The 22384-nt window shown below is 43.7% G+C and overlaps 1 protein-coding gene across 1 annotated transcript in view; it reads left to right on the forward strand.

The window, feature by feature from the left end:
• Window positions 1-22384, forward strand: part of LOC126213347 (venom carboxylesterase-6-like) — a 193692-nt gene that overhangs the window by 156883 nt on the left and 14425 nt on the right. The window contains exons 6-7 of the mRNA XM_049941080.1: window positions 4878-5230; window positions 12328-12450. Of these exons, the coding sequence (XP_049797037.1) occupies window positions 4878-5230; window positions 12328-12450 (476 nt within the window). The remainder of the gene's footprint in view (window positions 1-4877; window positions 5231-12327; window positions 12451-22384) is intronic.

Consider the following 22384-nt stretch of genomic DNA (forward strand, 5'->3'; position numbering starts at 1 on the left):
TGTGGTAAGACTGTTAGACGGACAGAAAAGACAGCCCACACACTGCTGTGTGTACATATTGAAGACACCACTTATAAAAATATCTTCAGTTATCCCCGTTACACCCTGTATGCATAGGTATTTATAGACAAGTATGCATATATTTCTTACTTATCCTCTGTGTCAGATGCCACTGATAATGGCCTGTATGCCCGAGTACTGGTCTGCCAATAAATACTTCTGAAGTGCAAGTGAAGTTGCACAGCCATATATCGTTTCTGAACTGAGCTACCATTTTGATGTCTGCAGTACTGCACATCGTGCTCACGTGGAATGCACAATCGCTTCAACCTTTAAATTATAATCTCTTTCTGTCCAGGAACATTGGAATTGTGCTTCTATCCCTTGCATTTCGTGAAAAATAAGTTTTTGCATTCTTCTTCCTGTTGTTGAATAATCCTCTATGTGTAGCAGTTTATAATCGCTAAGTTACCTTTAAGATTCTAGAGAGATTTTGCGAAATAACTAGCTCTCCTTCCAGTAGCAGTTAATTGTAGGTCGCCTGAGCAACTAAGCGTACCTAGCGACTGGAAAAAAATGAAGCTCATTCCCGTTTCCAAGAATTTTGGTAGGAGAGATGCACATAGTTATAGGTCTATGTCTTTGACGTCAGTCAGTTGTAGAATTATGGAAATGTTTCCTGTTAATTTATTACGACGTATTTGGAGAACGAAACTCTCCCGTATAAAAATCAACGTATCTCGAACAGGGATATTGCGAAACTCATCTCGTTCTGTTCCTCAACGAGATCTACAGCGTTGTAGATGACGGAGCTCAGATTGATGTCGTTCCCTGTCTCGCACTGTCGTTTGGTAAAAAAAAAATACGAGCTTATTGAGTACTTGACCAGATAAGAGTGGATTCAAGGCTTCCTTGTAGATAAAACTCAACGCGTCATTTTTAATGGAAGAAAATCAACAGATGGAAAGCTAATTTCTCCTGTCATGAAGGCTGACAACGGCCGGGAGAGTTGTACGCTGACGACATGCCCATCCATCTCAGCCTCCAGTGACACCTATCGACTGAGGATGAGATGGCGGTCGGTCGGTGCCGTCGGCTTTGCAAGACCTGTTCGGACAGAGTTTTTAGTTTTGAGGCTAATTTAGAGAGTACCGCAAGGAAGCGTTATGCAACCGTTGCTGTTTACAATGTTTCAAAAATGACCGGTATATTTGAAACGGCAATAAAACCTAAACGAGCAGCGATAGAAATACACCGTTTGTTGCAATATGCTTGGGACAACAGTACATTTTCAGGCGGACAAACTTTCGAAATTACAGTAGTTACAATTTTCAACAACAGATGGCGCTGCAAGTGATGTGAAAGATATAGAAGACAACGCAGTCTGTGGGTGCGCCATTCTGTACGTCGTCTTTCTGCTGTAAGCGTGTGCTGTTCACAACGTGCACGTGTGCTGTAGACAACATGGTTTATTCCTTAGAACAGAGGATTTTTCTGGTGTTGGAATTCTACCGCCTAGAACACAGTGTTGTTGCAACAAGACGAAGTTTTCAACGGAGGTTTAATGTAACCAAAGGACCGAAAAGCGATACAATAAAGGATCTGTTTGAAAAATTTCAATGGACTGGGAACGTGACGGATGAACGTGCTGGAAAGGTAGGGCGACCGCGTACGGCAACCACAGAGGGCAACGCGCAGCTAGTGCAGCAGGTGATCCAACAGCGGCCTCGGGTTTCCGTTCGCCGTGTTGCAGCTGCGGTCCAAATGACGCCAACGTCCACGTATCGTCTCATGCGCCAGAGTTTACACCTCTATCCATACAAAATTCAAACGCGGCAACCCCTCAGCGCCGCTACCATTGCTGCACGAGAGACATTCGCTAACGATATAGTGCACAGGATTGATGACGGTGATATGCATGTGGGCAGCATTTGGTTTACTGACGAAGCTTATTTTTACCTGGACGGCTTCGTCAATAAACAGAACTGGCGCATATGGGGAACCGAAAAGCCCCATGTTGCAGTCCCATCGTCCCTGCATCCTCAAAAAGTACTGGTCTAGGCCGCCATTTCTTCCAAAGGAATCATTGGCCCATTTTTCAGATCCGAAACGATTACTGCATCACGCTATCTGGACATTCTTCGTGAATTTGTGGCGGTACAAACTGCCTTAGACGACACTGCGAACACCTCGTGGTTTATGCAAGATGGTGCCCGGCCACATCGCACGGCCGACGTCTTTAATTTCCTGAATGAATATTTCGATGATCGTGTGATTGCTTTGGGCTATCCGAAACATACAGGAGGTGGCGTGGATTGGCCTCCCTATTCGCCAGACATGAACCCCTGTGACTTCTTTCTGTGGGGACACTTGAAAGACCAGGTGTACCGCCAGAATCCAGAAACAATTGAACAGCTGAAGCAGTACATCTCATCTGCATGTGAAGCCATTCCGCCAGACACGTTGTCAAAGGTTTCGGGTAATTTCATTCAGAGACTACGCCATATTATTGCTACGCATGGTGGATATGTGGAAAATATCGTACTATAGAGTTTCCCAGACCGCAGCGCCATCTGTTGTTGAAAATTGTAACTACTGTAATTTCGAAAGTTTGTCTGCCTGAAAATGTACTGTTGTCCCAAGCATATTGCAACAAACGGTGTATTTCTATCGCTGCTCGTTTAGGTTTTATTGCCGTTTCAAATATACCGGTCATTTTTGAAACACCCTATATATATATATATATATATATATATATATATATATATATATATATATATATATATATATGATACGGTAGAAAGCGTCGGACGGTTTTTAAGACTGTTCGCAGATGATGCAGTTGTCCAATAGCAAATGACAACGGCAGAAGACACTATCGATTTGCAGAATGACCAGTAGAGGATTGATGAATGGTGCAGGCAGTGGCAGTTGACCCTGAACGTAAATAAATGCAATATTTGCAAATACATATGAAAAGAAAGCCACTACTGTACAACTGCACTACTGCTCAAAACTTGATGGAAACAGCAACCGCCATACGGAGGGATTTTAAGTGGAATGACAATATCAAAGAAACAGTAGGAAAAGCTGCCGACAGACTGAGATTCGTAGAAAGAATCGTCAGTCAGTCTAACTCATCCATGAAAGAAGTGGCTTATAAGGCGTTTGTTACACCGTTTCCTGAGTATTATTCATCAGTTTGGGACTCTTGCCAGATATAACTGATAGAAGAGATAGAGAAGGTCCACGCAACAGTGTTACAGAGATGATGAAAAATCTCCAATGGGAGACGCTAGAAGAGAGGCGTTGTGCTGGACTTGATACGCCTGGGCATTGAGTCAAACAGAGCTTGGCTGGCGTGTACGGGTACAGCTGCCCTTGCAGCTTCAACACGATACCACCGTTCAACAAGAGTAGTGATGGCCTATTGTGACGAGCGAGTTGCTCGGCCACCATTGACCAGACGTTTTCAATTGGTGAGAGATCTGGAGAATGTGCTGGCCAGGGCAGCAGTCGAATATTTTCTGTATCCAGAAAAGCCCGTACAGGACCTGCAACATGCGGTCGTGCATTATCCTGCTGAAATGTAGGGTTTCGCAGGGATCGAATGAAGGTTAGAGCCACGGGTCGTAACACACCTGAAATGTAACGTCCACTGTTAAAAGTGCCGTCAATGCGAACAAGAGGTGACCGAGACGTGTAACCAATGGCACCCCATACCATCACGCCGGGTGATAAGCCAGAATGGCGATGACGAATACACGCTTCCAATGTGCGTTCACCGCGATGTCGCCAAACACGTATGTGGCCATCATGATGCTGTAAACATAACCTGGATTCGTCCGAAAAATGAGGTTTTGCCATCCGTGCACCCAGGTTCGTCGTTGAGTACACCAACGCAGGCGCTCCTGTCTGTGATGCAGCTTCAAGGGTAACCACAGCCATGGTCCCTGAGCTGATAGTCCATGCTGCTGCAAACGTCGTCGAACTGTTCGTGCAGGTGGTTGTTGTCTTGCAAACGTCCCCATTTGTTGACTCAGGGATTGAGACGTGGCTGCACGATCCGTTGCAGCCATGCGGATAAGATGCCTGTCATCTCGACTGCTAGTGATACGAGGCCGTTGGGATCCAGCACGGCATTCCGTATTACCCTCCTGAACCCACCGATTCCATATTCTGCTAACAGTCATTGGATCTCGACCAACGCGAGCAGCAATGTAGCGATACGATAAACCGCAATCGCGATAGTCTACAAAATGGCTCTGAGCACTATGGGACTCAACTGCTGAGGTCAGAAGTCCCGTAGAACTTAGAACTACTTAAACCTAACTAATCTAAGGACAACACACACGTCCATGCCCGAGGCAGGATTCGAACCTGCGACCGTAGCGGTCGCGCGGTTCCAGACTGTAGCGCCAGAACCGCTCGGCCACCAGCGGCCGGCCGCGATAGTCTACAATCCGACCTTTATCAAAGTCGGAAACGTGATGGTACGCATTTCTCCTCCTTACAACAACGCTTTACCAGGCAACTCCGGTCAACTGCTGTTTGTGTATGAGGAATCGGTTGGAAACTTTTCTCATGTCAACACGTTGTAGGTGTTTCCACCGGCGCCAACCTTGTGTGAATGCTCTGAAAAGCTATTCATTTCCATACCACAGTATCTTCTTCCTGTAGGTTTAATTTCGCATCTGTAGCACGTCATCTTCGTGGTGTAGCAATTTTAACGGCCAGTAGTGTAGCATGCGGCACGTAACGTCAGGTAGCTTGCGGAACGTTGATGTAGTTGTAAATGTAGAAGTTCATTTTGGGCTGTCCTGTAGTTGTTCAGCAAAGAGACGCGAGCGCTGTGTGGGGTGTCGGTTGTGCCGCAGAACGCGCAGAAGCTGGCGCAGTTGGTAGGCTGCTCGTCGTGGGAGACCTCGCTGCAGATACGCCACTGCCTGTCGGCGGCGCCGGTCGAGCAGCTGGTGCGCACGCTGTACCACTTCCCGCACTGGGCCGTACGCTTCCCCATCCCCTGGGCGCCGGTCGTCGAGGTCCAGGGCGACCGCAAGGCCTTCCTGCTCGGCGAGCCCGAGAACCTGCTGCGCGACGGCCGCGTCAACTACGTGCCGCTGATCGCCGGCAGCTCGCTCGAGGAGCACGCCGCACTTGCCACGCTGGTCGAGTCGCGCCAGGACCTCAAGAACGAGCTGCTCAACGACTTCGACGGCGTCATCCGCAGGTTCGTACCTCGACGCCACTCGCCGTTCGCCCGCGTCCAAAAGCCGACTTCTTATAACTGATCTACTTCGTGAAACGGGAGTATTACACAACTGGCCACTTTAACTGTAACTTTGTTTATTGGATGTGTTCAATATTGAAGAACCAGTACATGATTAAATTTGTAGATGATATAGGGGAATACAGAGTGTGGAATTTGTACCCAGAGCTGCCACCTGTTGCAGCAACAATGACTCTAACCCGGTTGGGAATCGAATAGAACCGACTTGTGAGCCTGGATAAAAGATTCATTATAACATGCTGCTTCCTAAAACAATAGTCACTGGCGAGTGCTGGCCCACCATATTGTCTGTAGGTGAGAGATCTGAAGAACGTGCTGCCCAGGCCGAATGTCGAACAGTTTCGCTATCGAGACAGATCAGGACAGTACAAGAACATGGGGTCTTGCATTGTGTTGTTGAAAGACAACGCCGCAGAAACCTCGGAGATAGGGCACAGCCACCTCCCCAAATACTTCAGAAAAGTAACGCCTGATATCCAAATTATGGGCTATGCTAAAGAGAGTTAATCGTGTTGTGCTCCCAATGGACCACAGTACCATCACGCTGGAGGCTGTGTTCGTGTGATCGTGGCGAAAGCGTTTGTCAATGTTCTTTTTCCACAGTGTATCGTATATGTCCTTCATGATATTGTAGGCCAAACTGGGATCCATCAGGCGATATGACGTGGTGCTACCTCTTTGTCCAGTACTGTCTTTGGCTGCACCACTGTCGACGCGCTTCTCTCTGCTGCTGTTTCGAGGGAAGCTGCAAGTGTAACCAACATGCTGACAGTACGTGGCACTCCAGACTTGTGAATACTGACCCCAGAGTATGGCTGATTTTTGAGCAGTAAGTACTTTTCTGTACTGTAGTCAGCCAAATCAGGAGATGCACTGCGTCACCAGTGGATCTTCACCTGGCGGACAGGTATGGCCTCTGAACATCTCGAATACATTGAGCCTGGCAATAGCATCTGATTAATTCGGACAGGGCTATCGTCAGAGGAGCTGGGCCACGAATTACTGTGGGATTCGCAAATTGTACAAGTGCTAGTAGGGGGCCACGAGGCAATCCCTTTCAAACAGCACAGCGAGTACCGGAAAAGTTATCTTGTACCACCTGAACCCTACTTGTGTGATTGTGAGCCAACAGGCGTCCTGTGTAGCCTAAGATGAGCTACAGAAGTTCACACAACCATCCTCAGCAGGCACTCGTTAAACACAGTGAGAATATCATGCTAACTCGAGTATTATGTGGCTTTCCAGTCACCAAACCAAAAGAGATAAACTCTTGAGGTGTAGGGTCATACGGTGGAGTGAGAGTTATTAGTATCTCAGACCGTTTGTGGTCACAATGAAGTCATTTGGCAGAGTGCACGCTTTTCGATTACAAAACCATCAGAAACTACTCAGTCCGAAGACCTAGAACAGAGAGCATTCTCCAGTAGAATGAGGAACCTTACCATCATCAGCACCTTTTTCTTCAGAAGGGAGATGTAGAGTAACTGCTGTTACCGTCGTCTGAGGTGTAAGGCTACACTTGGGAATCACTGATGTCGAAATTCCCTTCTGCAATACGATGATTAGAAGCAACCTGTAAGAGTCCTCAGTGGTTTATAATCAAACGTGGTGAGAGAAATAACGACAACACGAGTAATAATGCATTCTTGAGAACGATGGCCTATAATTCCGGTGATACGGTATAACTACGCTAAAATCTGGTAAGTCTCAGGAAATCTGGGATCGATAATTAGCAGGGCTGTCCAACAAACATCTGAGTCTCCTACACGCTGCTGTTCAGCACAGTGCTCACTGTACAGAAACTGGTTCCAAGTTACACAGACTTGACTTACCTGTGGGGCACCCATTTCATATTCCTGGTGGGTACTATCCCCAAGTTCAGGCTTCGATCAGTGGCTAAGAGTGCCCTTTCAATTGCAGGGTTCATCTCCTGTTCAGGAGTAGTTTTCTTCGCAGTTGTACCAACTAATGGGGGGTAACGCTATTGATTGAAATCAGTAATGATCGATAGATCTAAATAGTAGGGCACCAACTCTCTATTAACGATAAACAATTGCGAATTCCAGGTCGACGTTGTAATGTTACAAATCCACAAACTCACATCATTCTGCCCGTGTGGATACTCGTATTTGCTTGCTGCAATCAAGCCCATTTACTGGCTCCTGGTACCTGATGTGACTGTTATATCGACCAAACAACACATCTGTCCTCTTTGGCGCTAGTCACGTGGAACCGCTAAGATATTGAATGGCGTTGAATGTGGCACTCCTGAACCAAGCAATACACAGTCACCTGACACTCATAGGATGCCAACTAACGAGATTTCATTTAGTGTGGAACGGTAACCTCAGTCTCGATTGATCCCAATACACATGCTGGTAGATATTTCTCCTTCTTATAGGAGGTCTAACATTAGTCTCATAAAAAAGTAATACCCAAACACAATTTCTTAATGAAAAGCCCGTTGCGTAATCATTCTTTGTATACAGACACTGCGGACAGCGCTACTCCTACTTACTCTGTGCGGTTGCTCTGAAATGCTAATCATTTGCATATCCAAGTACGCATGCTCCCTTGTTGTTGCATGCTCCCTTTTCAGTATTACAGTATGAATGGCCAGCATTATATCTGTGACGAGGCAATGGTAAACAGTGAATTCAGTCTATAACTTTTTTTTACTTTTTTTTACTGCTTTGGAACTACGAAGACCTGCGTGAAATGAATTAGAAAAAGAGTAGAATATTTTGCTAGAGGGAATCACTCATTAAAGCAAGAAAATCAAGTCTAGCACACCTGAGTCCGGAAATGCATACTTTCTGAGATCTGAACACTTATTAACAGGAGGGGTTCAACGCCACGCCTCTTGTTCGTAAGTGGAGCTCAACATGATGTTCACCTATGCACGTTTTTCAGCATAAATAACACGAACTAGCAGACTACTTCCATTTGCTAAACCATAGCAAAAATCCTATCCGCCGTGTCACTTGTAGAGCAGTAAGCCTTCGTAGGTAGTAAGTGGCGGAAAGTGTACTGAACCATTCGTTCTTACAAAAAATATAATAACAGTAAAAAGAAAAGAGAAGTCATTTGCGCAAGTACGTACGGAACTACTATGCTTACATATAGTTGAAGTAATTGACTACACGAAACGACACTCAGCGAGGGAAGCAGAAAAACCTGTATACTCGAAAATGTTAATGAAGTGCTGTTTCTTATTATTGCAGGTGATGATATACATTTAAATCGTGGATGATGAGTCCACGAACAGCGTGGATGAGCAGATCGTAATGAACCGTGGACCCACGAAAGACTCCACGCCGGAGAATCAATGAGAGATATTCGGCAAGATGTCACTGTAAAGTTTCAGAGACCTACCCCACCAAAACTAATTATTTTAGGGTGGGGAAAAAGTTCTGTGCAACTTGTTGCATAAAACATAAGCCACGATCAGGACGACCACCAACACGACTGGAAACATGTTTGGAGGCTGCAGTGTCTGTCGACGTTTCGTCAGAAAAATCTATTCGTAAGCGGTCACATGAGTTAGGAGTGCGATCGTCGTCATTACAAAAATAAATGATTTGAAGTTAAAGGGTTTTAAACCTGTGTTTGTAAACGATTCAAGTGCTAATGACGCACAAAAAGTCATCAGGCTTGTGGGCAAATGCTCGATATCTTTACAACTCTTCCTTCAAAGGGGAAATTGTTTCCTCGGACGAGTGTGCAATATAGCGCAGCAGAAAAACGAGAAAAATTTATTTCTGTAGTAAAGAAAAACCTACATTTTTATGAAGGACTCGAACACAGTCCAGCACATATGGGCTGTGATATTTACAACCTACTTGATAGGTTCATATTTCTTTGACGTCGCTGCGAATCAAATTGCGTATCTCACCGTGTTATCTTATTGGTTTATTCCTCATCGACAAGAACGGCGAGAATATCTCAACGAGATATTTTCTAATAAGTAGCTTGGATGTAGTACTGCCGATTTTCCTCCACCTTTGGAGTGACCACTCCGAAGTCCTGATCTATCATATAGCGACAATGTGTTATGGTGGTTCGTTAAACAGAAGGTTGCTGCCACACGTTACGAGACAGCTGAAGAACTTAAGAAAGCTGTTCGACGTGCATTTGTTGCCATTACGCCAGCAGTGTTGAGGAGAATTTCACATATACATGTAGGAGATCCATATTCTGTTACGAAAACTGTGGTATACACAAAGACACTGAGGAATAAATAATAAAAAATTCTGACATTATCTCGAAGTGTCCTTTGCCATGATCGACATTAACATAATGTGATCATCTACGAATATGTGGACACGTGATAGGGTCTAATGGGACTTTGCGATACTTCTGTAGTTTACGTTGGATTTTCGAAACAAATTTGACAGAACGTAAGTTGAAAAATCTGCTTTTTCATAGATACGCGATTATTTTTTAGTTCGTTCTGCTGTTTCGTAACACTTAACTGTTAGGCGCAGTTAATGAACGCGACGTGTAGAGTTACGTTTTTTAAATCTTGGTGCTTTCAACTGGGAAACGTATTTTTCTTGTTAAACAGGTGCTTCGATAAGACGATAAGTACACAGATTTAGAACAGGAGGTATTTGCTGAAAAATTCCCAGAAACAGCCGTACATAATCGTAATGCGGTTCGTCGATTTATTCGAAAATTTCGAGATACAGGCTTTGTGTTCAACGCCATACTTCTTGGAAGACCACCTAAGGTAAACAAACAAAAGTTGTTTGATATTTCTGACTCTGTATAGCAGAGCCCAACGAAATCATTTATCGAATTGGCACAAGAAAATGTTACCGCGCTGGCAACCATACATAAAGCGGTCAGGCAAACATTGAAATTGTTTCTCTATAAAGTGAAAGCAGTAGAAGAAGTGAGAGGTGCCGATCATGGAAAGTGAATCCGTTGCTGCAAATGGTTTACATCTGTTATTTAGAAGAATATCATTAATATTCTTCACGCCATCTCTATACAGACGCGACTTGGTTTCACCTCTCTGTTTATGTAAACACACAAAACATACCATCATAGTAACGGAGAACCCTAATGTTGTTCTTGAAACGCCATTGCGTGATCAGATAGTAGGAGTGTGGGTAGCAATATCCATAAGGCCAACTGTTGGACCTTCATTTTTTGAAGAAACCATGAACAGTGAATTTTATTGTTTAATGGTCCACGATTTCGCTGACCAGTTAACGGCGAAATAAAGTACTCATGCTTTCACGAAGATGGCGCTACTACGCACACAGCTAAGAGTACTTTGTGTTTTGCGGAAGAGTTTTTTTTAGAAAACGTGTCATCTCAAAAAAGGCTAAAGATGCCTCGCTCATTGGCCCTAACTCCACCAGACTTTGTTATTTGGGGAGAAACAAAATCTGTAGTGTATCGGAATCGCTCACTTACTCTATGACTTAAAAACTGAAATAACTGCATACGTGAGACTCGTATCACAATCAAATCTGCAGAAAGTGTTTTCAGTTGAAATTACGCGAGTTCAGTTTTGTATAGCCATCCGCGGACGTCATTTCCAACATACATCGTACAAGGCATAGGCAAAAATAATGGAAACACTTTGAGAAACGCATGCTTGAGCGTAAACGCAGATGGTAGCCAAGCCCGCAGATGGCGCAGTTGTATTTGAACACGAGAACGGCACCGGTGCAATGTCCTCAATACGTTGCAAGTGTTAGTGTTTGTCAAAACCGTTTCCTGTGTAGTTGTGAGTGCATTATATCGGAGCTGAGTGCAACGTGTGGGCAAAGTGTTTGTGTTACAATGGTGGGAGCTTCCGTAAGCAAGGTAGCTAAAAGTGTTTTGTGTTTCAAGAATGACTGTATCGAAGATTTATACAGGGTGAATCGCGTAAGACGTAACACCCCCATTATTCCGGAGGCGATTGCACGTATCGACTAGCGGTGTTCCGCGAATCATAGCCGACTATGGGCACATACTTTGGTACATGCACAATAATCACGACGTTTATATTGACCGAGATAAGATAATGAGGCAAGTACATGTTTTTTAAATGGGACGCTATACTTTTTTTTACCATCATTCGAACGCCCTGGAAAAGACGCGTATAGTGATGTAACGCATGTTGCTATTGTGATTTCAGCATCGGTTAACATACTACGTTTAGACATAAGTGGTACGCTGTTGGTGTAGCGTAATGACTAGTTGCCGGCACGGTAGCTCAGCTACTGTCCACTGATCAGTTGTGGGTTCGAGCGCTGGTTCGCGGCTTGCCCCTCCAGATTTTTTTTTCTAACATTCGCGTTTTTATTAGGTTCTGATACTTTATTATTAGTTTTATATAAGTATATACTATAATATTTGATGTTATGTAAATATAAGTTCACCCTTTTTTGAGGGGTGACTTCGTTCGATTGGCTTAATCTAGAGGAGAGCTACTTGTATAAAGATATTTTGCTCCTTTTTCTTTTACGCTTCGTAATTCACATGTTGCAAAGTTTCTGCTACTGGGTAGGAACAGTGATCAAGTAAGACTGACTTTGGGGTTTTACTAAAATGTGGGAATGATGAAATAATGTTTATCTTATGCGGTGAAGTATTCCAAATTTGTACCGCACTGCTTGTAACGGAACTTTTACAAGCTTGTATCCTTATTGATTGGACATGGTACTTTCCTTTTCGTGGACGATGGAGGAAATGTGAGTTTTAATGGAGCTAACGTGGGACTTTTACACGCGCCCATTGAGTAAACAGTGTGATTTACGAACTAGAAACATCCCTCAACTGCCGCTGGAGTGCGTTGCGATCGCTTATACCACGTTGGGTGTCCACGTACCGTATGCACAAGTCGCTTCGTTCCTGAGCGTTCAGCAGCACGTTGAACTTGGCACGCTCAACGTTAACGTTCGGCAGCACGATCCGTGTGCCGACTGCTTAAGGAGGAGTGCTGTCGGAGCAGACTTGCCCGCCGGTCGGTGTTTGTGCAGGGCGGCTGTGGAGTGATGCTGAGCGGCGGTGTGTGTGTGTGTGTGTGCGCGCAGGGCGCTGCACCTGCACCACTTGCGGAGCGACCTGCTGCGGCGGCTGCGCGACTTCTACCTGGGCAGCGGCGCGTCGGGCAGCCTGAACCGCCAGGGGCTGGCCGACCTGTTCTCGGACGGGATGTACACGCACGGCGTGACGCGCGCCGCGCGCCTGCTGGCCGCCTCCTCGCCGCGCCCCGTCTACTACTACGTCTTCAGCTTCGCCGGTCGCGGCGACGCCACCTCCGTCAGGCACATCGACGACGTGGGGTGAGACGCGTTACTCAGCCGCAGCCACTTCTTTACTACCTCACGGCGATATGGACTGCCCCTCCTGCCAGAGTATCGGCATCGGTACCAAAGATAATCGGCTCTCCAGCCTGCCAACTGACACGAGGCACCGTGCAGTACACAACTCGCGTATTACGACGCTACCCCCCCGCCAACCCCATCGTTTCCGCACTTTTACCCAGCGGCCTCAGAAAATCGAAATAAAAATTTGGCTCAGTCTCCGCTTTTCGCGGATGATGCTGTAGTATAAAGAGAAGTTGCAGCATTAGAATATTGCAGCGAAATGCAGGAAGATCTGCAGCGGTTAGGCACTTGGTGCAGGGAGTGGCATCTGACCCTTGTTGTTGTTGTTGTTGTTGTTGTGGTCTTCAGTCCTGAGACTGGTTTGACGCAACTCTCCATGCTACTCTATCCTGTGCAAGCTCCTTCATCTCCCAGTACCTACTGCAACCTACATCCTTCTGAATCTGCTTAGTGTATTCATCTCTTGGTCTTCCTCTACGTTTTTTACCCTCCATGCTGCCCTCCAATGCTAAATTTGTGATCCCTTGATGTCTCAGGACATGTCCTACCAACCGATCCCTTCTTCTAGTCAAGTTGTGCCACAAACTCCTCTTCTCCCCAATTCTAATCAATACCTCCTCATTAGTTATGTGATCTACCCATCTAATCTTCAGCATTCTTCTGTAGCACCACATTTCGAAAGCTTCTATTCTCTTCTTGTCTAATTTATCGTTCATGTTTCACTTCCATACATGACTACACTCCATACAAATACTTTCAGAAACGACTTCCTGACACTTAAAACTATACTCGATGTTAACAAATTTCTCTTCTTCAGAAACGCTTTCCTTGCCATTGCCAGTCTACATTTTATATCCTCTCTACTTCGACCATCATCAGTTATTTTACTCCCCAAATAGCAAAACTCATTTACTACTTTAAGTGTCTCATTTCCTAATTTAATTCCCTCAGCATCACCCGATTTAATTTGACTACATTCCATTATCCTCGTTTTGCTTTTGTTGATGTTCATATTATATCCTCCTTTCAAGACACTGTCCATTTCGTTCTTCCAAGTCCTTTGCTGTCTCTGACAGAATTACAACGTCATCGGGAAACCTCGAAGTTTTTATTTCTTCTCCATGGATTTTAATACCTACTCCGAACTTTTCCTTTTCTTCCTTTACTTCTTGCTCAATATACAGATTGAATAAGTGACCCTTAACATAGACAAATGTAATGTATTGCGAATACATAGAAAGAAGGATCCTTTATTGTGTGATTATATGATAGCGGAACAAACACTGGTAGCAGTTACTTCTGTAAAATATCTGGGAGTATGCGTACGGAACGATTTGAATTGGAATGAGCAAATAAAATTAATTGTTGGTAATGCAGGTGCCAGGCTGAGATTCATTGGGAGAGTGCTTAGAAAATGTAGTCCATCAACAAAGGAGGTGGCTTGCAAAACACTCGTTCGACCTATACTTGAGTATTGCTCACCAGTGTGGGATCCGTACCAGGTCGGGTTGACGGAGGAAATAGTGAAGATCCAAAGAAGAGCGGCGCGTTTCGTCACAGGGTTATTTGGTAAGCGTGATAGCGCTACGGAGATGTTTAACAAACTCAAGTGGCAGACTCTGCAAGAGAGGCGCTCTGCGTCGTAGTGTAGCTTGCTGTCCAGGTTTCGAGAGGATGCGTTTCTGGATGAGGTATCGAATACATTGCTTCCCTCTACTTATACCTCCCGAGGAGATCACGAATGTACAATTGGAGAGATTCGAGCGCGCACGGAGGCTTTCCGGCAGTCGTTCTTCCCGCGAACCATACGCGACTGGAACAGGATAGGGAGGCAATGACAGTGGCACGTAAAGTGCCCTCCGCCACACACCGTTGGGTGGCTTGCGGAGTATAAATGTAGATGTAGATGTAGATGTGCCTAATACACTCATGAGCCAAAACAATATGACCACCATATTAATTTAATAACATGTTGGACCACTTTCAGAATGCAATAAAACAGCGATATTTGGCAAGTCCTCCGTAGACTTGCGGAGGTATGTGGCACCAGTTGTCTTATTTACTTAGCGTGTGGCTTACAGAACTTAAAAATGGCCTTGAGCACTATGGTACTTAACATCTGGGGTAGTCAGTCCCCTAGAACTTAGAACTATTTAAACCTAGCTAACCTAAGGACATCACACACATCCATGCCCGAGGAAGGATTCCAACCTGCGACCTTAGCAGCAACTCGGTTCCGCACTGAAGCGCCTAGAACCGCTCGGCCACAGCGGCCGGCGAGCCTCTCTCTCCTGCCGCGCCAAGGGTAGGTAGCGAACAATATGTCTGTCGTCTGGAACACTTGTAGTCAGGAGCCATGGAAATTCTGTATGGTGTTACTTGTAGGTCTCCTGAACCCTTAGATTTCATACGCACATAACAGTCGTGAGAGGCCAGTCACACGAGCAGCAATGTTGCGGAACGAAAAAACCCAGTCTTAATAGGCTCGATCTTGTCACTGTCAGTTCAGATACGTTCTGGGAGACGTCTCTCTCTGTCTCTACACGAGGTACAACGCGATAGTCTCTCAAGCAACCAACACTGTAATATGATTTCTGGATGAAAAAAAAAACATTTTAAAGGTGGTTTCAAAATGTGTTACCTGATTTCAAAACTCCATATTCACTGATAAAAACCTACTACACGCATGGAATGAATTGCAAAATACTCATAAAGTCTTAGCTGTCCTATTACAAATGGTCTACGTGTCCACGAGCAGCAGCACGAACCACATATAGACGATAGCTAAATTCGTCATAAATTTTACACGATATATCTTTCCTTCAATTCTTCTACGTCACAAGGTAAAGGTGAGATGAACACACTTCCCTTCACATACGCCCACATGAAAAAATCGTATGGTGTCATGCTGGCGATCGTGGAGGCCAAGAATTCAGGGCAGTGTCTCGATGTCCCATGCACCCTAACCACTATTGAGGCAGAGTGTGTTTGAGAAACTGCCATAAGTTGTTGTGCCAACTGTGGTGAAGCTCATTCCTGTTTGAAAATGAAGTCATCGGATTCCTACGGAAGTTGTTGGGAAAGCCAGTTGTGCAACATTTGAAGATAGGTCAGCGTGATGTGAAGGAAGGTGTGTTCATCTCCACTTTTTACCTCGTGGCATAGAAGAAAAGGAGGACAGAAGAACAGCCGCCATAACTTCTGTAAGAGACGGTATGTTGTGTTAAGTTTATGACGAATTTAGCGATTGTCTAGATGTTGTTCGTGCTGTTGCTGGTGGACACATAGGGCATTTTTAATTACATAGCTAAGACAAAATTTGGACGCTTTTGTGGGCACTTTTGACAAACGGACTGTTTGCTTCTGTCTCGAATTCTTCGGCCGACGTTTTCTGATGATTTTTCTGACGTAACGCCAGCACGAGTGGCTGGCATTGTCAGTTTGACCCTCCTTTGCTGGTGGGCTGCGGGCGCAAGCTCGGCTCCAGTCCACCGCTGGCAATGGAGGGTGAAACTTCGACAACGCCAACCACTCGTGCTGGCGAAACGTTGGAAAAATCGTCAGACGAACGTCTGCCGAAGAACCAGAGACAGAAGCTAACAGCCAGTTGGTCAACATAGCTAAGACTTTATTAAGGATTTCGCTAGTATTTTTCAATACATCCCGTGTTTGTAACATGTTTTTATCAATAAATATGGAATTTTGAAACCAGGTCATTATTTTTTAAACAACCTGTGCACGGACTGCAGATACCCTTCCTCCTATGCTCTTTGTGCGACTGCGCTGAAGTGGTAATCATTTCTATATCTAATCATGTAGCACTTTTAATGTAAATTTGACGTACGTTTCATGTCTTTATATTGTAATTTTAACATCCAGCAGAGTAAGAGCCGACTCAGGTGATCTATTGAGTCCCATGACGCTTCAGTTATCGCGCCATACGGGTACAAGAGCTTCGAATTTCCTTTTTCCGCTTGATGGCGGTTTCTCGCATGGCACTCATATACGTCGACAACTCCGCTACCGACGCAAGCTGTTAATATTGCTGCAGTTACTAAATTTCTGTCTCATCTCTGGTTTGTAGTAATATTCTAAGGCTGTTCCGTTCAATAATATTCTATTCCTAATATCAAAATCCTCCATATTTTCGAACTCCTGCAACTTATCCAATTTTGACACAAGTTTAGCATTATGCAGTCGTCGAATTCATGAAATAGTGCACCAGAAAACACAACTGCCATAATAAAGTGCAATGAGATGGAGAAAGTAGCTCAACTGAATGGCGCTTTTAAAGTGGAGGCGTTGCTATCGCCGATGTAGCAGCTAGGGAATGACTTGAGGTGTAATACCGGGTACTCTGATCGCAAACACGAATGGTTTGGGGGGAAAAAATCGACTATTACGCTCGATGAACACAATATGGGCATAAATACTGTAAGTGTCCAGACCGAGATAATTTGCGTTCACAAGGGATAAAAGTGTCCCGAAGTTCTTGTAAATTTATGTTTGACATTCCAAGAAAGAAATATGTAAAAGCAGGATACCATTGTGGATCAAGAGGAAGTCTCCTGCGTTCTGTGGGCAAATAAGGTCTTTGGAAGAAATAGTGACACACGAGTCATCTACAATGTTTACAAAATCAAATACTTGTGATACAAGCAATATAGAGGAATAAAATTTCGTGTGAAAGCAGAGAGAAGGTATTATAGCTTATTGCCACCAGAATTTCAAATAAAAGTCAAAGACATCAGGAAATAAGTGTATGGAAAGATAAGAACACAAAAAGAAAAGGAATAAGTACAGATGCCACATGAATTTTAAAGTAAAAGTATGAGCGCTTAGAAGAACTGCTAAATTAAGTATATGGAGTTGCTTCTGTAGGAATAGATAAATGATAAACGAAACAAAGAATAGAGAGATGAGGAGTAGCAGGCAAGGTAATTGAAGTTCGCTAAACAATAGCACTGAGGAAGAAACACTAGAAGAAGTGATTTGAGACTGCTGCATAGAAAGTAAATAACGTGTCATCCAAAACCAAAAAGACCCAGAAAAGCGTGCTAGCAAAAACAAAAAATATATTGCTGCTGCGTAATAATTATATTGCTATCAGACGTCCGCATAAAGTTGTTAACGAACCTACACGGCATACAGTGCTGAACACTACGTATATGTAAATGCAACTTTGATAGTCGGAAAACCAAATATTAAAAACAGTAGAATTGCAAGCAGTTGAAATGGGCCGTACAGGAGGATGCTGAAAGTTAATTGACAGATCTAACACAAAATATAAAAGCCATGAGATAAATGGAATATCACTACCAGTAAACTGGACAGGTTAGTGTCACATGTTCAAGGCGTCCAGGAGTAGTTCACTTTGCTACTGACATAGTAAAATATAAGATGAAGTTTCGGCGGAAACAATGAACAAGAGTGTAATAGGCATGATGAAGCTCTGAAAGCCAAAACTACGAAAAAACATCACGTAGCAAATGAATCTTCGTAGTGTTTTTATGACTCAGTACATTTAGCGTGTAATTAAAAGCACTACCTCTGTATTAAGACAGTTCGCTGATGTCTCATGGCAAAACAGAACTATAATAGAATGTGTATATATTGCTTTACAGAATTCTGTGAGCAATAAGCGATTTTTAATAGCCCATGAGTTTGTTAGGAAAGAATATCTTCAATGATTTGAAGCTGAAGGATTCTTGATGATAGTCTTTAGATTTCATGTTGTAACCAATAGGCCTGATAAAAAACTTACAAATTCGGCTTCTGGATTGGAAACAAAACTGTGACTAATTTCACCTAGTATCGGATGGTTATAATTATAATGACTCTGTTCCGAGTGTTGCAGTGCTGGCTGTATATATCGCAGGACGCTATGTTCATTAATCGGTGCACTTGCGGATTATGCTGAGAAAATGAATAGCTCCATTTTCTGCCACCAGCTGAAAATATGATGCTGTATGCAGTCAAAATGTGAAATATTTGCTGTTTTGACATCAGTATGCTGTTTGTTGCCTGGCGACGCGTGTTGCTTTCTTTTGTGAAGTGACTGTTGGGTCTGCCAGGGTAGCTGCGCGGTCATCGCGGCGGATTGCTAAGCGAACGGCTCGGGTTTGATTCCCTACCGGGTTGAGATTTCCTCCTCTCGGGGCAGGGTGTTATGTAGTCTTTACGATCGTATCGCCATAATTGACATTACTATTGAGATGTCTGAATAGGCACAGCCAGAAAGCTAAGAAATTGAAAAAATAACTACTATTGGTGTAAAGGGTTAAGGAGGATGAAGTTTTTCGTTCGAAACGCAATGGCTATTCACAGCCGAGCGGCCTAAGGCGCTGCATTGGTGGACTGTGCGGCTGGGCCCGGCGGAGGTTCGAGTCCTCCCTCGGGCATGAGTGTGTGTGTTTGTCCTTAGGATAATTTAGGTTAATTAGTGTGTAAGCTTAGGGGCTGATGACCTTAGCAGTTAAGTTCCACAAGATTTAACACACATTTGAACATATTTTTACTATTCACAAGAAAGCCCGTGCACTGCGGTGAAGTTGTTTTATCCGAACGGCAGCAATAGTACCACTGCATTGTGGGAATATCGCGGACAGAAACAGCTGCGGAGAGGTCCTATGTCAACAAATTAGCTAAAGAATATGATCAAGAAATTTGAAGAAACAGGTGAATTAGGTAACGCACCAGTGAGAAGGGGCGGCCTAAACCATGGCAATTGTTAAAAAAGTTGATGTAGCTGTAGCCGACTGTATAGGACATATCTCAGATTCTGCAGCCAGTGCCACCTGGTACGTAGAAATTCATACCTATGCCCCAGTTCATATTTTCAGCGATTTTTCTTTTAAACAATGTTGATAAATATATTTTATTGAACGGAGTAACCTGTACGCCGTCATGAATCTCTTAGTTTTAAGAAATAACATAGTAAGTCATCACAATTATCTGTAGCAAAGAGTTACATTTAAGAAACTGCAGCAGTCTTCGAAAAGAAGGACCAATGTGAAAAAAAGAGTTGTCGAAGATGGTTTCTGTGTGATGCAGTGAGGGAAATTATAAGAGCTCTCTTTAATACTCTCTAACAACTGTGCAATATTACGCGAGAGTTTCAAGACCGTAATTGAAGTCCGCTGCTGGGCAAAGGGCGACACTGCTAATCACTAAGGCAGCCGGTGCTAATCTATTAACCAGTATATTAGGTAATCGTTACGTACCGGATCCCGTTGTAATAGAAGGGTTGTCTCAACTAGTTACGCTGTGGTGTTAATCAATGTTGAAATTAGTATGAAAGTTGCAACAGTTCGCAGAAATGAACATGAAGTTTCTAAGTGGCGGTGTACCACGTTGTATGGAGTAATGGGAGGAAACTAGAAAATAAACTTCACGTTATAAACGAGCTTTGATAAAATTGTGAAAATGAGTTCAGACTTGGCCGGGAAGAAATAAGGAAAGTTTTTTTATTTTATTGCAACATCATTAGTCACGAAATACGCACCCCGAGACGTTTCATGCTGTTCTCATACAAGATTTTCTTTCGCGTGGAGGTATCCATCTTTATACTGTCTCAGATATTCAGTGCTGTTATGCATTTAACTTTAACTGGTTTACGTGAAATTTGTGAACTTTTCTCTCAAGACGTCTTATCAGATACAATAAGCTCGGGTGCTAAAGAAAGTATATTACACATTGTGTTTCACGTCGAATCTACATATTAGTGTAAGTGTATCCACATATTAGTGTAAGTTTCGCGTAACACTGGAACGGTTAGAGGCATTTCAACCATAAATGATATGTATGTGATTCACTGTATGGAAAAAATAATAATACGAACATAATAGGCAACTAGCTAGTTTTGCAGTGGCAAGGATAAATGTGTAAAAATAATTAGTAATGAGTCGATGCGAAACAGAAAGAGATAGAAAACTTATTAGAAAGCCGTGTCGTATTTCTGCATTATTGGCGTATTGGAATCTAGTACGAAGTGAACTAGAGGTGTACGAAGGGAGACAGGGGTTGAATATAGTGACATTTCATAGCCCTGATGAAAATTCCAGGAACGAAGAAAAAGAAGTACAGGCAAATTCGGCCACATTCTACTGTATAACCTAGCTCCAAGGTCGTTATCTTGCATTAAGTGCGCCAAGACGCCTAACCACTACAGACGTACCGGCAGCCTCAGCGTCATACGTCTCCGTTGTGGTATATACCGTCGGCTTTGAGAGGTTGCTCTGTACGGTCGACGACTCTCCACATAAAGAGAATTTCGCAGTTTTATCCTGAGAATGTGTGTTCGTGAGAAGCGTTCGTCGGATATGCTACAACCCTCCAATTATCACGAGACGGGACCGATCCGCTGTCACCATTGTCGTCTTATGGGGAGGCACAACATTACTTCACATTTTATTTATGCATCAAGCCTAAGCTATTTGGTCATGGAAAGAGTCAGTACACAGCTTACGGAAAGCTGATTACAAAATTTCTAAACAAAGAATTAAAGAATTACTAAAACACTTAAACGAAACTATAGAAATAAATGGCACATTACAGAGTCAAGTTTTCCAATAGTCCGACGAACTCCTTTACAGAATATAAGGAGTCTGCTACAAGGAAATCTTTCACCTTTGATTTGAGTACGTAGGAGCCATCACTCATATTTTGTTTTTGTTTTTGTGAAAGCCCATTTAAAATAAAACCTACTGAATAGTGCACACTTTCCAGTACAGTACTTAAGGAAGTGTTATGCAGGTATACATAATTTCTCCGTCTAATTTTCACCGGAATACACGAGATAATAGGCTGAAGGTAAGCAAAGTAAACAAGCCCTCGTATTTTAGTGTCAGAGTGAAAGGAGATCATTGTTATTGTGAAAAATACACCATTCGTTTTCTGCACAAGATCTTGAATGCGACACTTCTAAAAAACCATTCCACCTAGTTTAAATCCCAATAATTTAAAATAATCGACTTCACTGACTTACTTGACTGCCTTCTGACAATACAATTTAGCTTTTACAAGATTTCTGTGTCAGAAGCTATTTGCATTGCGTTTTGTTACAGTTAAGCGTTAACATATTGTCTGCAAACAACGTTTTGGTGTTACTGATACCCTGTTGCCTCCGTCATTTATATTACATTCAAAGTGTTTGACAATATATTGTGCCTTCGGCGAAGAGAACAATTTTTTGTCGTCCGTCGTGTTCGGTGGCAGATCATTGATACATGCTTCGTGACGAAAAAAGTGAGTCACCTAGAAGACATGGTCGGATGTCAGTCTAACTTTGTACACGAACACACCATCGGAGGGTACGTGAATGATTAGAGTTGAAAGTTCTGGCCGGCCGCTGTGACCAAGCGGTTCCAGGCGCTTCAGTCCGGAACCGCGCTGCTGGTACGGTCGCAGGTTCGACTCCTGCATCGGGCATGGATGTGTGTGGTATCCTTAGGTTAGTTAGGTTTAAGTAGTTCTAAGTCTATGGGGCTGATGACCTCAGATGTTAAGTGCCATAGTGCTTGGAGCCATTTGAATTTTTGCAAGTCCCTGTGACAGGTACAGTGGGCAACAGACTACATTGTGTTGCTCATATTAAGTGTTGTTACCAGACCTTGTACGAGGTGCATTCAAGTTCTAAGGCCTCCGATTTTTTTTCTCCGGACTGGAAAGAGATAGAAACATGCGCATTGTTTTAAAATGTGGCCGCATTCATTGTCAATACGTCCCAGAGATGGCAGCACCGTACGGCAGATGGAATTTT

Source organism: Schistocerca nitens, chromosome 1, assembly GCF_023898315.1.
Source record: "Schistocerca nitens isolate TAMUIC-IGC-003100 chromosome 1, iqSchNite1.1, whole genome shotgun sequence".
NCBI lineage: Eukaryota > Metazoa > Arthropoda > Insecta > Orthoptera > Acrididae > Schistocerca > Schistocerca nitens.